The sequence below is a fragment of the Natator depressus genome, chromosome 2 (genome assembly GCF_965152275.1).
Source record: "Natator depressus isolate rNatDep1 chromosome 2, rNatDep2.hap1, whole genome shotgun sequence".
In the NCBI taxonomy this organism is placed as follows: Eukaryota; Metazoa; Chordata; order Testudines; family Cheloniidae; genus Natator; species Natator depressus.
This window is the reverse complement of record NC_134235.1, coordinates 10,270,262-10,287,195: the sequence shown is the minus strand read 5'-3', so window position 1 is coordinate 10,287,195 and position 16,934 is coordinate 10,270,262. Positions and strand designations below refer to the sequence as shown.

General features: G+C 41.1%; 1 protein-coding gene across 4 annotated transcripts in view; it reads right to left on the bottom strand.

Moving 5' to 3' along the window:
• The window catches only part of TRAPPC9 (trafficking protein particle complex subunit 9), an 806,604-nt gene that overhangs the window by 710,515 nt on the left and 79,155 nt on the right, over positions 1-16,934 (bottom strand). For all 4 annotated transcript variants that reach the window (XM_074943804.1, XM_074943805.1, XM_074943807.1 and 1 more), the window contains 2 exons: positions 15,561-15,687; positions 8,585-8,730 (listed from right to left, as the gene is read on the bottom strand). In XM_074943804.1, the coding sequence (XP_074799905.1) occupies positions 8,585-8,730; positions 15,561-15,687 (273 nt within the window). The remainder of the gene's footprint in view (positions 1-8,584; positions 8,731-15,560; positions 15,688-16,934) is intronic.

The following is a 16,934-nucleotide window of genomic DNA, read 5'->3' as shown; positions in this document are numbered from 1 at the left end:
TACTTCCATTCTGGAACACAGATTTTGACCAGAATTATAAATTATACTCTCTGCCTCATAAGTACCTGCCTACACTGATACAGGACACTAGGTCAGTACTTTTCTAGCAGGAATTATGCTGAACCCCAGTTCATTCGAGAAGAGCTAACAAATGGTCAACAAAAATCCACTGTAGAGAGGGGTTAGGATCAGCTGCATCTGTAGCAATATTTCATCTTCCCAAGTACAATGGGCACTCGTAGCATATGATTTTCCAACTCAGATTTTCATTTCTAAACTAAATTGGGGTTTGAACCTTATTGGGGGTCAGCAGTACTTGCTTTACCCTGCAATCCTTCCATGACAAAAACTCCTGTTGACTTCACCATAGTGTTCCTGTATAGTGCACATGCAGAACTTGTTCCATTATTCTATGCCACGACTCAGAATAAGAATGAGTTATCCAAGAGCAAAAATTAAGCATCAGAAATATTTCAGTAAGCCACAGTCCGATCATTAAAAAACTAGGGAGTGACTGTCAGAGGTTCTGAATATGACTCTAATGGGGGCTACAACAAGTGCTGCAAGTACTCAGGATCTTTAACAAGGCCCATAACATTTAAGGGATTTTCAGAAGTGCCTAGGGAGAGTTAAAAGTAAATATCTCATTAAAAGTCTGTGGGATTTGTGCTCCTAAATTAGACACTTTTGAAAATTCCTCCCAGAGCTGACAAATTGGAAAGTCTCTGCCAAATGAATAGTACATACACAAAAAAATTTTGTGCATAAAAACAGATTATAATGCAAGTGCATTTTCATCTTGAGGCTATGTCAGAAGACTTGGCCTTGTTCTGTTGAAGACTTCTGCCTCCTACTCCTTGAACCATATGTTGACTTGCCTCCTCCCTAGTTCCCTCATTCTCTCACCCATCTCTAAAATAGCTTACTATTTTCTACCACTCCCAGAGTTCACTTCATACCTTTATCACTCCAACATCAGAAGTGTCTTTGAACATTTACAGAAATGTCATGGATTCTCTGCAACTGATCCTCTGATTGCTACAGTACATAACATTTCTGTCATCACCCTTGCCTAGGTCACTGCTGTTTATCAGATCTTAGTGTCCAAATATCACACAATCATTTTTATTACAACCTATCGAATATAATCATCATTACTGATATTTACTTCTGATAGCATCCACAACATGCTAGGTGCATTACAAACAGGGAAGAGTACCTTGATTTGAGTGCCCCAATAAGCTAATTCAGGACTGTTCCCTATAGTAAATTTTTCAATTAAAGGAAAGAGGCTTTTATCATCATTTTGCTTCAAGAGATGCATGTACAAACATTATTCACATGTCTCTTGAAGGAGGCATATATGTAGCAGCAGCAGCACTTAGCGTACCTCCTCTCGGACAGATCCCAGGCAAACTCCCTCTGTTAGCCTCTCTGCTGTTCAGCTCTCAGCTGGTTCGCACGGAACTGGGAGGAGTGTTCGATTTGCAGATGACACTAAACTGGGAGAAGTGGTAGATATGCTGGAGAGGAGGGATAGGATATAGAGGGACCCAGACAAATTGGAGGATTGGGCCAAAAGAAATCTGATGAGGTTCAACAAGGACAAGTGCAGAGTCCTGCACTTAGGACGGAAGAATCCCATGCACCACTACAGACTAGGGACCAAATGGCTAGGCAGCTGTTCTGCAGAAAAGGACCTAGGGGTTACAATGGACGAGAAGCTGGATATGAGTCCACAGTGTGCCTTTGTTGCCAAGAAGGCCAATGGCATTTTGGGATGTATAAGTAGGGGCATTGCCAGCAGACTGAGGGACATGATCGTTCCCCTCTATTCGACATTGATGAGGGCTCATCAAGAGTACTGTGTCCAGTTTTGGGCCCCACACTACAAGAAAGATGTGGAAAAAGAGTCCAGCAGAGGGCAACAAAAATGATTAGGGGACTGGAACACATGACTTATGAGGAGAGGCTGAGGGAACTGGGATGGTTTAGTCTGCGGAAGAGAAGAATGAGGGGGGATTTGATAGCTGCTTTCAACTACCTGAAAGGGGGTTCCAAAGAGGATGGATCTAGACTGTTCTCAGTGGCAGCAGATGACAGAATGAGGAGTAATGGTCTCAAGTTGCAGTGCAGGAGGTTCAGATTGGATATTAGGAAAAACTTTTTCACTAGGAGGGTGGTAAAGCACTGGAATGCATTACCTAGGGAGGTGGTACAATCTCCTTCCCTTGAGGTTTTTAAGGTCAGGCTTGACAAAGCTCTGGCTGGGATGATTTAGTTGGGGATTGGTCCTGCTTTGAGCCGGGGGTTGGACTAGATGACCTCCTTAGGTCCCTTCCAACCCTGATACTCTATGATATTCTATGAAGTTTATATTAATACCATCTAAATTCCTCCTTCTAGCGTAAATTCTATATGCATTATTTTAGGTCTGACTCCAACTTCTTTTTATACAAAAAGATATGATAAAATTTTCCACAACACATTTCTAAACTGAAAGCAAGTTTCTGTAAACTAGCCACCATTTGTTTAATCTTGTATCATTCTGTTGATTTTCTGTAGAAGTCACTCCAACATAAAACAAGAACATTTTAAAGGAATTTATATATATTTCTGTCAAATATGGTTGCCCAAGTTTCTAAATGACAGACTAGCTGCAGCCCATGCAAATTTGTTGTTACCTCTTTCTTACTTACCTAAGCAGTTACCCAAATTTGCAGTCCTGTAGATTGTTTTGGTTAAGAGCAGAAATTGACAGTCAGATATTTCTCTTATGCAATCCTGTTTACTTACAAAGAATGAACATAACGTCCTGTTTCCCTGAACACGGCAGCAATTTGACAGCAGGAGACGATATCTTTGATCATAGTATCAAGTCCCTTTTCTAGGCAGTTAACGAAAGGCACGCTCGTTTCTCCGGGTCATACCACGAGTGCTTTTATGGCCTTAGGCTTGTCTACACTACAGAGCCTTTGCCAGTATAGCAGTGCCAGTAGAGCCCCTTAGTGGAGATGCAGCACAATCCAACAGGTAGTCTCCTGCCAGCCCAGCTATCCACTTCCAGGAACAACATTAGCTAAGCCAACAAGCACTCTTTTGTCAGCACAGTTGCACCTACTCCAGGGTTTTGCCGTCAGGTAGAGGGTGCTGTTTTTTTTTCCACATGCCAAACAGACACAGCTATGCCAACAAAACTGTGTAGTGTAAACTAAACATTTGTCTTTTGCTTCCTGCCACTTCTCTCTCACCGTGTCTGGTCTTTTTCCTGCTTCTCTCTCTCACACCCCCTACCCATCAATGGACTAGCCTTTGTATTTGCTATATATTAATCCCCAGAGAAACACCTTGTGCCACATGGTTCAGCTTCTGCTCTGGCCTTACCATGTGCTTGTGTTTTGGGTGCTGCTCCTACTGTTTCTGCTATCTCATTCCATTTATATTTAGACCCATCAAATTCAATGAGATTCAACCCAATCCATTAAGCTATTTTAAATTTGGACTCTACATTTTCTAATTTTAGAAGAAACTATTTTCCTTAGTAATACCATCTTAAAAGCAGACGATCTGATTTAAAGGCAGCTAACTGTTAAATAAATAAATAAATAAAAATTAACCGTCAAACCTGTCACATGGATAACTTCCTTACCTTTGCTCTTAGAAATTTTACAAGCTCTCTCTCTCCTATTAGGCGTACTGCCAGGCTTACAAAACAACAGTGCTGCCAAACATTATTTCGGTTCACATTCATTTTTTCCTATTTCCTGAGCCCTGAGCCTCAGGTGGTTTTATAAGAGAAACTTAGTTTGCAGGCAAATGCAGTTAAGGTACTGACAGAATCTGCTCTCTTATGAGTTAAAAGGACCCCTCTGCACATGAAGTATAGCTTCTTTTTCAGAATTATGAGATAAACATTTTAATTTGCTAAAATTTAATTGGAAATCTGATGTCACTGGGAAGAAGAGACAAACAAGGCAAAGTACAATCTGGTTTAAAAAACTACATCTTTAGTGACAATCTATACTATTAGTTGACAGTTCCCAAACTCTTGCAGAGGCTGTATCCTAAACCAAAAAAAACTAGCAAAAGAAATTAAGGTATATTAGTAACACTATTTAAAAGTGGTTTTATTCACACTTTTTAGAATAGCAAGCATATCTAAGGAAGGAGACAAGTTTACATGTTGGGCTTTTTCACATTCCTAATAACACCTGCAAAGTATATGTTTGGTTTTGTTTTTAATTGGGCTTGTTCTCTCATTTGAATATAAAGGTGGTCTGAAAGTTTGTCATTATAATTTATTTTATGATGTTTCTTTTTTACCTTAAAAAAAATTAGGAATATCCATTCTGATCCTCCGCAGAGGACTTCTTTTGGGTCATTAGAGGCTGTCTCCACACTACGATTGTGTTGCAGAAGTTAACTATTGCAGCTTCATAGGTAGTAGCAATGGTGGGAGCCCTAAAATCCAGCAGCCATTCAGCATGTGTACTCTGAACTCTCAGTCTTAACTGGTTCTTTACAATAGATATTCTTTGAAACAAAGGAGTATGCAGTGTTGTAGCCATGTTGGTCCCAGGATATTAGAGACACAAAGTGGATGAGGTAATTTTTTTTGGACCAACTTCTGTTGGTGAGAGGGTCACGCTTTCAAGCTTACACAGCTTAAATGAAGAACCACTCTGTGTAAACTCAAAAACTTGTCTCTCTCACCAACAGAAGTTGATCCAATAAAAGGTATTACCTCACCCACCTTATGTTGCTAATATTTGGGACCAACAGAGCTTCAACAACACTATATACAACGATGGAAGATGTCGAATTTTGCCATCGGAAAAGGAAACTCCACAACATGAAAAAAAAAGGAAGCAAAAACAACAGCTACACCTACTCCCTAAGCAAATGCAAGAAACAAAACATCCTATGACAATCTGTACATCTATGTTCACCCCTTTTAGAGGATTATGGTAAATCTTGTACAAAAGTATGCCTTGTGCAATTTCATTTGAAAACTCGTGATTTGCTGATCATCATTCTCCTGGTAAAATGTGTGACAACATTGTATGTAAAATTTTGGGACTCTACTATGAGATATTTCTGGAACATGTCCCAACATGTTCTGGAAATCAGTCGCAAACCAATTTCCCAGAGACAAAAGGCTAGCCAACGCCTCAGATGACGAGATTAAATGGACCATCATCTGATTAAGTGGCCACTCTTCGGCAGGACAGCGTGTGAGCAAAAAAAGCCTACATTTTGACAAACAAGTAGCTTAAGATTCTTGTTCACACAGCCTGTAATGTCTCCTGAACATCAGCTGGAGATCCCTGTTGAGGTTACAGGGACAAACCATCCCGATGAGTCGAAAGAATAGTAAACATGGCAGGCGACCAGCTTGGCTTAATGGTGAAATCCTAGCGGATCTTAAACATAAAAAAGAAGCTTACAAGAAGTGGAAGGTTGGACATATGACCAGGGAAGAGTATAAAAATATTGCTCGGGCATGTAGGAAAGATATCAGGAGGGCCAAATCGCACCTGGAGCTGCAGCTAGCAAGAGATGTCAAGAGTAACAAGAAGGGTTTCTTCAGGTATGTTGGCAACAAGAAGAAAGCCAAGGAAAGTGTGGGCCCTTTACTGAATGAGGGAGGCAACCTAGTGACAGAGGATGTGGAAAAAGCTAATGTACTCAATGCTTTTTTTGCCTCTGTTTTCACTAACAAGGTCAGCTCCCAGACTGCTGCGCTGGGCATCACAAAATGGGGAAGAGATGGCCAGCCCTCTGTGGAGATAGAGGTGGTTAGGGACTATTTAGAAAAGCTGGACGTGCCAAGTCAATGGGGCCGGACTAGTTGCATCCGAGGGTGCTGAAGGAATTGGCGGCTGTGATTGCAGAGCCCTTGGCCATTATCTTTGAAAACTCGTGGCGAACGGGGGAAGTCCCGGATGACTGGAAAAAGGCTAATGTAGTGCCAATCTTTAAAAAAGGGAAGAAGGAGGATCCTGGGAACTACAGGCCAGTCAGCCTCACCTCAGTCCCTGGAAAAATCATGGAGCAGGTCCTCAAAGAATCAATCCTGAAGCACTTACATGAGAGGAAAGTGATCAGGAACAGTCAGCCTGGATTCACCAAGGGAAGGTCATGCCTGACTAATCTAATCGCCTTTTATGATGAGATTACTGGTTCTGTGGATGAAGGGAAAGCAGTGGATGTATTGTTTCTTGACTTTAGCAAAGCTTTTGACACGGTCTCCCACAGTATTCTTGTCAGCAAGTTAAGGAAGTATGGGCTGGATGAATGCACTATAAGGTGGGTAGAAAGCTGGCTAGATTGTCGGGCTCAACGGGTAGTGATCAATGGCTCCATGTCTAGTTGGCAGCCGGTGTCAAGTGGAGTGCCCCAGGGGTCAGTCCTGGGGCCGGTTTTGTTCAATATCTTCATAAATGATCTGGAGGATGGTGTGGATTGCACTCTCAGCAAATTTGCGGATGATACTAAACTGGGAGGAGTGGTAGATACGCTGGAGGGGAGGGATAGGATACAGAAGGACCTAGACAAATTGGAGGATTGGGCCAAAAGAAACCTGATGAGGTTCAATAAGGATAAGTGCAGGGTCCTACACTTAGGATGGAAGAATCCAATGCACCGCTACAGACTAGGGACCGAATGGCTAGGCAGCAGTTCTGCGGAAAAGGACCTAGGGGTGACAGTGGACGAGAAGCTGGATATGAGTCAGCAGTGTGCCCTTGTTGCCAAGAAGGCCAATGGCATTTTGGGATGTATAAGTAGGGGCATAGCGAGCAGATCGAGGGACGTGATCGTTCCCCTCTATTCGACACTGGTGAGGCCTCATCTGGAGTACTGTGTCCAGTTTTGGGCCCCACACTACAAGAAGGATGTGGATAAATTGGAGAGAGTCCAGCGAAGGGCATCAAAAATGATTAGGGGTCTAGAGCACATGACTTATGAGGAGAGGCTGAGGGAGCTGGGATTGTTTAGTCTGCAGAAGAGAAGAATGAGGGGGGATTTGATAGCTGCTTTCAACTATCTGAAAGGGGGTTCCAAAGAGGATGGCTCTAGACTGTTCTCAATGGTAGCAGATGACAGAACGAGGAGTAATGGTCTCAAGTTGCAATGGGGGAGGTTTAGATTGGATATTAGGAAAAACTTTTTCACTAAGAGGGTGGTGAAACACTGGAATGCGTTACCTAGGGAGGTGGTAGAATCTCCTTCCTTAGAGGTTTTTAAGGTCAGGCTTGACAAAGCCCTGGCTGGGATGATTTAACTGGGAATTGGTCCTGCTTCGAGCAGGGGGTTGGACTAGATGACCTTCTGGGATCCCTTCCAACCCTGATATTCTATGATTCTATGGAGATGGTTCTTGTGCAAGAGAAATGGCTGTAAGAGCAGAGAGTAAATGCCTCAAATCATCTTTCCCTTTCTCTCTGCCAACATCATCAACAACACTTGAACAAGAAAGGAAGCAACATTGGACTGGGGGGAGATCCTGACTGAAGGATTCAGTCAGTAAGACTGTTGGAACTTGTGGTGAGAGAGATCTTTACTTTGAATTCACTTAGCTTGTTAAGTTAGGTATTAGCTGTGTTTTACCTTTTATTTCTCTCCCTTTTTTTTTTTTCTTCCTTATTTCCAATTCTGACTTATGCCTCATTACTTGTAATCACTCCAAATTTATCTTTTTGTAGTTAGTAAATCTCTTATTGTTTTAGCAAAACCAATGTATTTGGACTGAAGCATTTGGGAAACTCCATTTGAGATAACAGGATTTGTGCATATCATTTTCTATTAATGAGATACAGACTTGATATGAGTTTGCATTGTTCAGAAGGGTGCTGGGCAGTACAAGTCACACGTTTCTGGGAGAAAGTCCAGGATTTGGAATTTGCAGATGTTGCCCTGCAGTGTAATTCAAAGTGCCTGGCTATAGCACTCATACTATATAGCTGGGAGTGATTTACATGCAGGAGGCTGTGGGTGAGCAGACAAGGAGTGGTTGCTCTCATAGCAACACAGTGTAAAAGGCACCCCAGGTTGTAGAATTGAGGGGACAAACCTGTCCATCAGTCCAAATTGTATCCTGAGTAATGTCACATCCCCAGAGGTCTCACCACCTATAACCCTCTGACCACTACATACAACACCAAATATGTAGGAGAGAGACCTGACATTCTCTTTATAAACTCAAAAGCTTGTCTCTCTCACCAACAGAAGCTGGTCCAATAAAAGATATTACCTCACCCTCCTTGTTTCTCTAATATCCTGGGACCGACACAGCTACAACTACACTACATAAGAGTATTTGTGACATAATTCAAGATCTAAAACTGCTTTTTTATCTAATTCATTTCCCTTAACAAGATTATTAGGTTGAGTGCTTATTGATTTGCTTGAAAAATCACCTAAGGATAAGAAAATAAGTTGAAATCAGTTAACATTTCTTCTCCACTGAAAACTTTATCCCAAAGTATTATGCTTTTTTTGAGTAATTCCTTAAATTCCTGATCTGTATATGGAGTCAAGGCATGAAGCAGCAGTTACAAGAAAGCTTGGACCATATTCTTACCTATTTTCTTACTTCGCTCTTCTCCACGATTGTGTGGAATAATTGGAGAGTATATGAAGGGACTTTTGGTTGACATGTTCTGACCCAACAAACTTTTCATTTTCTGTGGCCGAAGACTGATGGGGAGATTCAAGAGTTTCACAGATCTGTTAAATAAAAATTTAAACAGCATTTTTAAACTGGTTATTTTTACTTTAAGGGAATTGTTTGCAAATACTGATTACTCCTTACATTTTTATAATGAATATGGTGTCTATAATGGGGGGAAAAAAGAAATAAGGTAAACCAAGGGTCTGAAGGAAAACCAAATAGCATTTCAGAGGCAAAATTGCAAACAAGTATAATATTAGAAAAGTATAATGAGGAAAAGGTACCAAAGAAAAGATGTAGAGGATCATCATTTCTTTAAGAAAGTGACCCAGACAAAGATTAGTAAGTCCAGTGATTTAAAATGTATGACATTTAGGTAGCTAAGCATTGATGATGGATTCTCTAAGCGCCACAAGCCAAGCCTCTGAAGGGGGAGTCTAAAGTTTTCAGCAATAAGCACTGAACAACGAGCAGCTTTGCTTGCAGTTAGCACAGAGTTTTTGGGCCCAGCTAGAACTTGGATAGAACTGCTATTGTGACAACTAGGGACTACAAATTTACCCTGATTATGTGCTCAACAGTAAAAGGTGAGTGAAAGTTCATAAGATGTCACAATAACCTATAACAAATGTTGATGGGAAAAGATGATCACTACCCCCCCCCCCCCCGCTCCTCCAACACACCTTTCAAGGCCCATGGGTCACACACAGGCCTATTACAACATGTGGTATACCTCATCCAGTGCACTGAATGCCCAAATCACTATGTGGGTGAAACGAGACTATCACTACACTCTCAGATTAAGTCTCACAGGAAAAAAGAACAATCAAAAACAAACACACCATATCACCAATGGACCAACAGTGTTCACTATCTGACCTCTCAGTCCTCATCCTCAAAGGAAACCTGCACAATAACTTTAAAAACAAGCTTGGGAGCTTAAATTCATAATTTTCCTAGACACTAAAAATTACGGAATTGAAGGAGACACTGGCTTTATGGTTTATTACAACAATCTGTAACCCACTAATGCCCTTTTTTATCCTATTGCTGGAGAGGTGTTAATGGGCCAGTTCACCTTGAATCGTCTCTTAGAATGTGTGTTAACTACTTATGCTAAGCAATCTGTTGCATCTTGTATTTAGTTGTTCATTCTGGTATGTCTATTCATGCACCACCGTAGCGCTTCAGTGTAGACACTGAGATTCTCCCATTGGCGTAGGTAATCCACCTCCCTGAGAAGAGGTAGCTGGGTCAACAGAAGAATCCCTCTATCAACCTAGCATTGTCCACACCGGAGGTCAGGTCAGCATAGCTACGTCTCTCGGGGGTGTGGATTTTTCACTCCCCAAGAGACACAGATATGCCCATGTAAATTCCCAGTGTTGACCAGCCCAGTGAATACCTTTTCCAGAACTGAAGAAAAGCTCTCTAACTTGAAAGCTTGTCTCTTTCACCAATAGAAGAGAGTCCAATAAAAAAAAACATTACCTCACCCACCTTGTCTCTAAAAAGCAACACAGAAAGATTGAATTAGTTCAAACAAAAAGGCCTCCTGATATAACTTAAGGACTGCATTAAGATCATGCTTGGTAAACATGAAAAGCATGGAATCAAATCAGTCGATCAAAATTGTGGGTCAGGAACTAGGCCTATTGGTGGACAAAATAATGAGAGGACAGACTTTCTCCCAACACACTCTTCTGGAGTTCTTTAAAAGAAAATACTTTGAGGAAAAATTGGCAGAAGCAGCGTGTCTGCCAACAACTACTGTAGCGAGCATTATCATCATGCCCGCCATCTCTCACCATCCCCTGGAACCCCTGGACCATCTTCATCCTACCAGACCAGGCCAGAGACATGGATCCAGATACCACCACCACCACCACCACCTCCACTGGTTCAGGCTAAATCTCAAACACCACCTGGCACACAAAGCCACCTTCAGGACAAGTTGTGGCTTTGCTTTTTTCCCTTTTGATGTAGATCCCTGGTGTCCCTGTCTCTCTCTTTCATCAGCAACAGAGACTACCATGGAGCCCAGAGGAGGATGGTTATGAAAATGTTTGAATGCTTCCACCCTTTTTGCAGTGGGAAGCAGGGAAATCAGGGCCTGCCATAAAGCCTTGACTGGCTCCAGAATAGCCTCATTAATAGGAAGAGCTAGAACAGAAGTCCCTCAACTGTGGGGTGCCCAGGGCCCCAGCTGCTGACTCCAGCCCCTGGCTGAAGCTCCGCTCCCGGCCCCACCCCCATCCCCAGCTGTGGCCCCAGCCTCAGTCCCCTTATCTCTGTCCTCATATCCCCTCCCCCTTCCAGAGCTGTGGTCACGCTCCCAGCCCCGGCTCCGGGGGGGGGATCTCTGCCCCAGATGTTAATGAACCTAGGCCTGCACACACCCAGCTCAGCAGTTATTAGACCAATTCTAGTAATGAATTCTTGATTGATATCCAAAATACTGAAGCAGCCTAATTGCACTGTAAGCTCCCTGGAAGAAAACACCACCCATAGCCAAGAGTGATCATCTCCGATTGTCTAGAGAAAACCCTTGAGTCATCAGTTTACCCATAAACAAATCTAGTGTTCTCCCTTGAACCACTGTTGTTTCTCTACAAAAACCCCTACCTATGCCCAAGTGTTCTGATGCATCGACCCAAACTCTGCCTCAGTTCCACTGGGACTCCATCTCCTGACTGATCGTGCTGGGGGCTCTGCCTGTCTCCAGCACTCAAGACCCTGAGCTACCATCATCACCTGGGAACCCCGACAGTTCAAGCCGCAGGGAGTGGGTGAGATCCTTCCCCCCTCTCTGTTTTCCTTTCTACCTCAGGTATTAACCTTTAATAATGTAACTTATGTTTGTTTAGCCCTCCTTGTGTAGTTATTAGTATTATTCAATAAATAACTTTTATGGTTAAGCTGGTTGCTTCTCTCTCTGAACTTCACTCTTGTGTTTTTAGCTTCCCCATTTACTCTGCAGCAACGCTTCTTTTACCTAAGCTAAAGATCCCTGTAGCGCCCAAAAATACTGTGGGGTTTGCTCATCAAGTGGGTTACTACCAGTACAATTGTAATATGAAAGTGGGAACAGGGACATGCTGAACCTGTGGCATATAAGGGTGGCAGCTGAAAGTACTGCTTGGCCCAGCCTATTGAGCCCAGGGGCATATAAGGGTGGCAGCTTGAAAGTGCTGCTTGACCCAGCCCATTGAGTACAGGGACATATAAGGGGGTCAGCTTCAGAGTGCTGAGTCACCCGATCCACTCAGACTTGCTCTGTTAGTGTGCCTGTGTGTGTTCATCTGATTCTGGGGCTGGAGGAACCCAGCCCTGGGGAATCTAGGTCCTGCAGTATAGCTCCACTGGGAGGGGACTTGCATAAGGGAGAAGTAGAGCTCCATATGAAAACACACGTGACACAAGAAGTACATTGATAGAATTACAGAAACATGCCACCCCGAAGAGTAACCCTAATAAATGAGCATTCCCCAAAGTAACGGGCAAATTTGGTAACAGTTCTGCAGTACTGAAAGCTGCGTCAGCACTTCAGGGATCAGTCTAAACAGACACGTTCCTGCACTCTGAAGTCAGCAATCCTTCCTGGCTTAAGGACTGCGCCTGGGAATGCCTCTTCGAGTGCACCTCAATGTCCTGGCCTTCAATCAGTGCTTTCACCTCAGATTTCAAAGACCCCAGTATCAAATCTTTAGAAGACTTACGTGGTCTCTTCTTGAGCACCAGCAATGATAATTTGCTTCTTGACCCAGTCAGACTAGGGGAGCACTCCTAACAGATTCAGAACATGCTCGGTACCAGCTATGAGAAGGAAGGCCCCAATGGCACACAAAGTGCAGACTCCATAAGCAGATACTTGGATTTGGCTGGCCTGTCCTTCTTTGATCAGGGCTTGAACACCCCAACAAATGAGACATTTGTCACTCACATGCGCCTCCCCCAGACACTTAAGGTGGCTGAGGTGTGGGTCACTGACTGGCAGAGACTTGTTACATGAGTGACAAGACTTGAAGCCAAGAGAATGGGGCATGGATCCAATACCTGTACTGGTACCCAAACGGGAACCGGTGATCCCACTCTACAAAATATTAATCTGAACATACTCTTATATCTAAACTATGTATAAATACAGTAAACGAGACTAAAAACCAACACAACAGGTACTACATACACTAAAGAGGGTAAGACTTGCACAGAATAGCAGCTCCAACAACTGACAATGGAAGTAGGAAGGAGCTGAGAGGGACTGGCGGCAGTTCCACCCTTTCTACCTGCATGTAGTAGCACAAGGCAGCAGAGAGTGCTCACAGTACCTTGAAAGTGTACTATTGCGGGAGAAATTTCTGACTGTGGTACACAAGGCACACACTACCCCTACCGTAGAATGGACATGTGCAATCACTTGAAGAACCAGTCTGTAGGAGTAGTTACTGAGGGGAGAAAGACCTTGTCCTCTTTGCTGGAGTCTTTCCCTGTTTAGATCATTGTTTCCCATAATCCCTGGGTTTAAATGCTTTGACTCAATCCCCAGTATAGAAAGAAGAGGAACAGTGGACTCTTGGTACACCAAATAAGACTCATCAACTTTGACAATGTCTTTAAAGGATAAGATAAAAGCAAAGATCTGGGCCTTCAATTTAGGATTTGACATTTCAGAACTAAATTCACTGGTGCTTCTTTAAGAGGTCAAGTAACTAAAGCTTCCCCTCTGTGGATAAGTTTCACATTCCCTCCTAGTCCAGGCAATAAATTTAACACAAAGCAAGCAACTCTGAAGCAAAAGCCTGTCACCACAGGCTCTTCAAGCACTGTACATGTTGGTCAATAAGCAACATCTTGCTACTGCAAGATGCACTTCTTTAAAAATCTGAATGTTCCTCAAGATTGCCAATTTTGTTCTAATGCTAACCAAATGCTACTCAATACTAAAAAATCTAAATGCTATCCTGAATTCCTTACTCCACAACTACAATTTGCGAAGAAACAGGATAACAACCAAGGACTGTGATTCCATGACCATTTTGACAGGCAAGAAGAGAAGAACTGGGGACAGCTAAATGAAAGTGTTAATTTACTGATGCTTGGAACATTCAGATCTCCAGTCCAAGTTTGGGTCCTTCATAATGGTTTATAATTCAGTGTTTCCATTACTTGTGAGCCACAGTACGCCCTTCCGAGAATGGAGATCTGCAGAGGCAATTTAATGAGGAAAAAGGCTTGCTGTGTTTTTTCCTATACCAACAACCCTTGCTCAAAATAACTGTGTGTTTTACCTAAATGAATAAGTTCCCCTTGGGGCTCATTGATAAATAAGTTAATTTAGTTAATCACTTATTTCAAGTATTAGAAAGGGTTTTGCAAATATATTTCCTAGGTTAATTTACATTCTTAAAAGTGGTATACTTAAGCTTAGTTAATTAAAGGATTATGATTTCATAAAAGTGATATGTTTTATAAACAGGGATTTCTGAAGCCATCTTAAGTAAGAATTTCAGAAGACAAGAAATAGTTACATTCTAGAACACCAGGCTAACAATTTATTCAAAGTAAGTAATTATTTTTCACATTATGCTGGAAAACTAGATATTTACATTATGGTAGAGCTAGAAGGCCACAACCAGAATGGGGACCAACTGCACTAGATGCTTTACAAACACACTTGAACATGGTCCCTTGCCCTGGAAAACTTATTTGTTGAAACAAATAATAGGATCGAAAGATGATGGTAACAGTAGTGAAATGGTTACATCAGGGGTAGGCAACCTATGGCACGCGTGCCAAAGGCAGCACGCAAGCTGATTTTCAATGGCACTCACGCTGCCCGGGTCCTGGCCACCAGTCCGGGGTGGGCTCTGCATTTTAATTTAATTTTAAATGAAGCTTCTTAAAACATTTTAAAAACCTTATTTACTTTACATACAACAATAGTTTAGTTATATATTAAGGACTTATAGAAAGAGACCCTCTAAAAACAGTAAAATGTATTACTGGTACGCGAAACCTTAAATTAGATTGAATAAATAAAGACCAGCACACCACTTCAGAAAGGTTGCCGACTCCTGGGTTGCATAAACCAACTATCTAGATTACAAAGTCTGTTTGTTTTTATTCTGTATCTCATTAATTTTCACTCCACAAACATTACTGCTCTCTTTTCTTGGTACCAAAAGTCCTGCATATTGAAATTCACAGTGACACTCCACGCTGAACTGGAGTCTACTTTGAGCATTGTTCACAGTAGTATCTACTGTATTTTTCTGGTAGGCATTTGCCTTCCCTGCTAAAGTTCTTTTTTGGAAAAAACAAAGATCTTCCTTTGCCTTCTTTTCCATTATTGCTCTCCGATGACATTTGCTCCCACTCGAGTACCTTCATGTGTCCCTATCTAAATTAGATGGCAAATTACTTAATGAAAGGACTTTGAGTTATGTACCACATATGTAAATAATGTGGGCTAAGACATCTCATGAGGCTTAACGGAGTTAGGCAACCTACTGTAAGTCAATAGGAGTTAGGTGTCTAACTCCCTTAAACCTCTGAAAATCCCATCTTAAAATACGTAACTTTTCTTGGGTCAATGGTTATTTTTAACTTTGATTTTCAGAAAATTCTGATATAATTTAAAGGCAAGAGAAAATTCTGCACCACTCAAAGAGTCTCATTTGGCTCAACCATTCTAAAGGAACAGAGTTTTTGCTTCTGTAAGTTTATCTCAGAAATCCAAATTTAACACGTTTCAATGTCATTCTGGACAACCAATTATGCAGGTTGATAAGATCTGATGCCTATCTAGTCTAATTTTCAATACTACTAGACAAGTTTTAAATGTTAAATACAGACATTTGCAATGCACCATTTTATATAGTCTTACCTTACAATAGGCAGCTTAGTGAATGGCACAGGGGGTAACCTCAAACCTTCTGGAAGCGTGATGAACTCCATCGTGCCAGGACATTTTGATGTGTAGTTTTCTAAGCTTTGTGTTACATCTTTCTTTTCTAAAAGAGAATAAGATCTCAACTGAGTTGCAACACCAAGGGAAAACAGGTTGAGTTAACAATGAAGTTGCCTTAACTTATATTTTACTTGCTTTGGTATTTATGTCAGACGCATGACCGTACTGTAATGCCATCATTTTTATTTAATTTCCTTTGCTCTTTTAAACCCCATACATATACATTGGGCCCCACTGCATAGGATAAAATGTGTCATGTTAACACACAACAACAACTGCATTCTGACTAAGTCCTACTTAAACAAAAGTTTACAAAGTACAAACCATACCAGTAGTAATGCTTAGTAAAAATGATCAGTAGACTAATTAATTGCTTATTAGAAAAATTATAGACTTTTTGCTGCACATATTTAATAGTTTTTCAAACTTCAATTTACATGTAGTTTTCTCTGTAGGTTTTCTCCTTTTTCAAAACAGCCAGAACAATTATTACAACTTACCTACTGATTCTATATATACAAAGGACTCAAGAACAGTTTATCTAATTTGTTCACATAATGATGCTCAGAGTCAACTATCACTATAGATAATCAGTCAATTACAATATCCATATAGAAAAAGAAAAAATAATTGATTTCAATGGTATTTTGTGTTAAAACTATAGCAAAATTTATTTTAAAAATTACATATGGTCCTAATTTGAAAACAGACAATGAGGACAAGTTTTGCTTCTGTTGTTTAATTAAAAAGGCATGAAAGCAGGTAACTTGAAAATCAAATATCAAGTCAATATTAATTGAAACAAACTTAAGTTATACAATTTGGATTACTTATTTTCATACAAAGCATATTATAACAATGATGGGTCACAAACACTTTGAAAGGTAGCTAACCATACCTGTTCAGTTATTTTGACACTTATGTATTACAGCCATTTCAAAAGAAATTTTTGAGTGTTTGCAAACAACCATTTGGCTCACGATTAATTACCTGAATGCAGGATTCTGTGTTTCTCCTGTAACAGCAGATGCCATCAACAACACTGAAACAGTACAGAAAGCTGTATTCCCTATGTAACAGCTCTTGCATTAAAAACATAGAAAGAGGCCTGAAATCAGGTATTAGTGAACATGGTAGGAAAGGGATATGATTTTCCACTATTTTATTGTATAATGTACTGGCCCTTTTTTTAATTATTTTTTTTTATGAAACTCCACACATGTTCTATTAGTAATTTGGATCCTGAATTATCATTTTGTTTCTAAAACAGAAGAGGGAGAGACAGCGGTA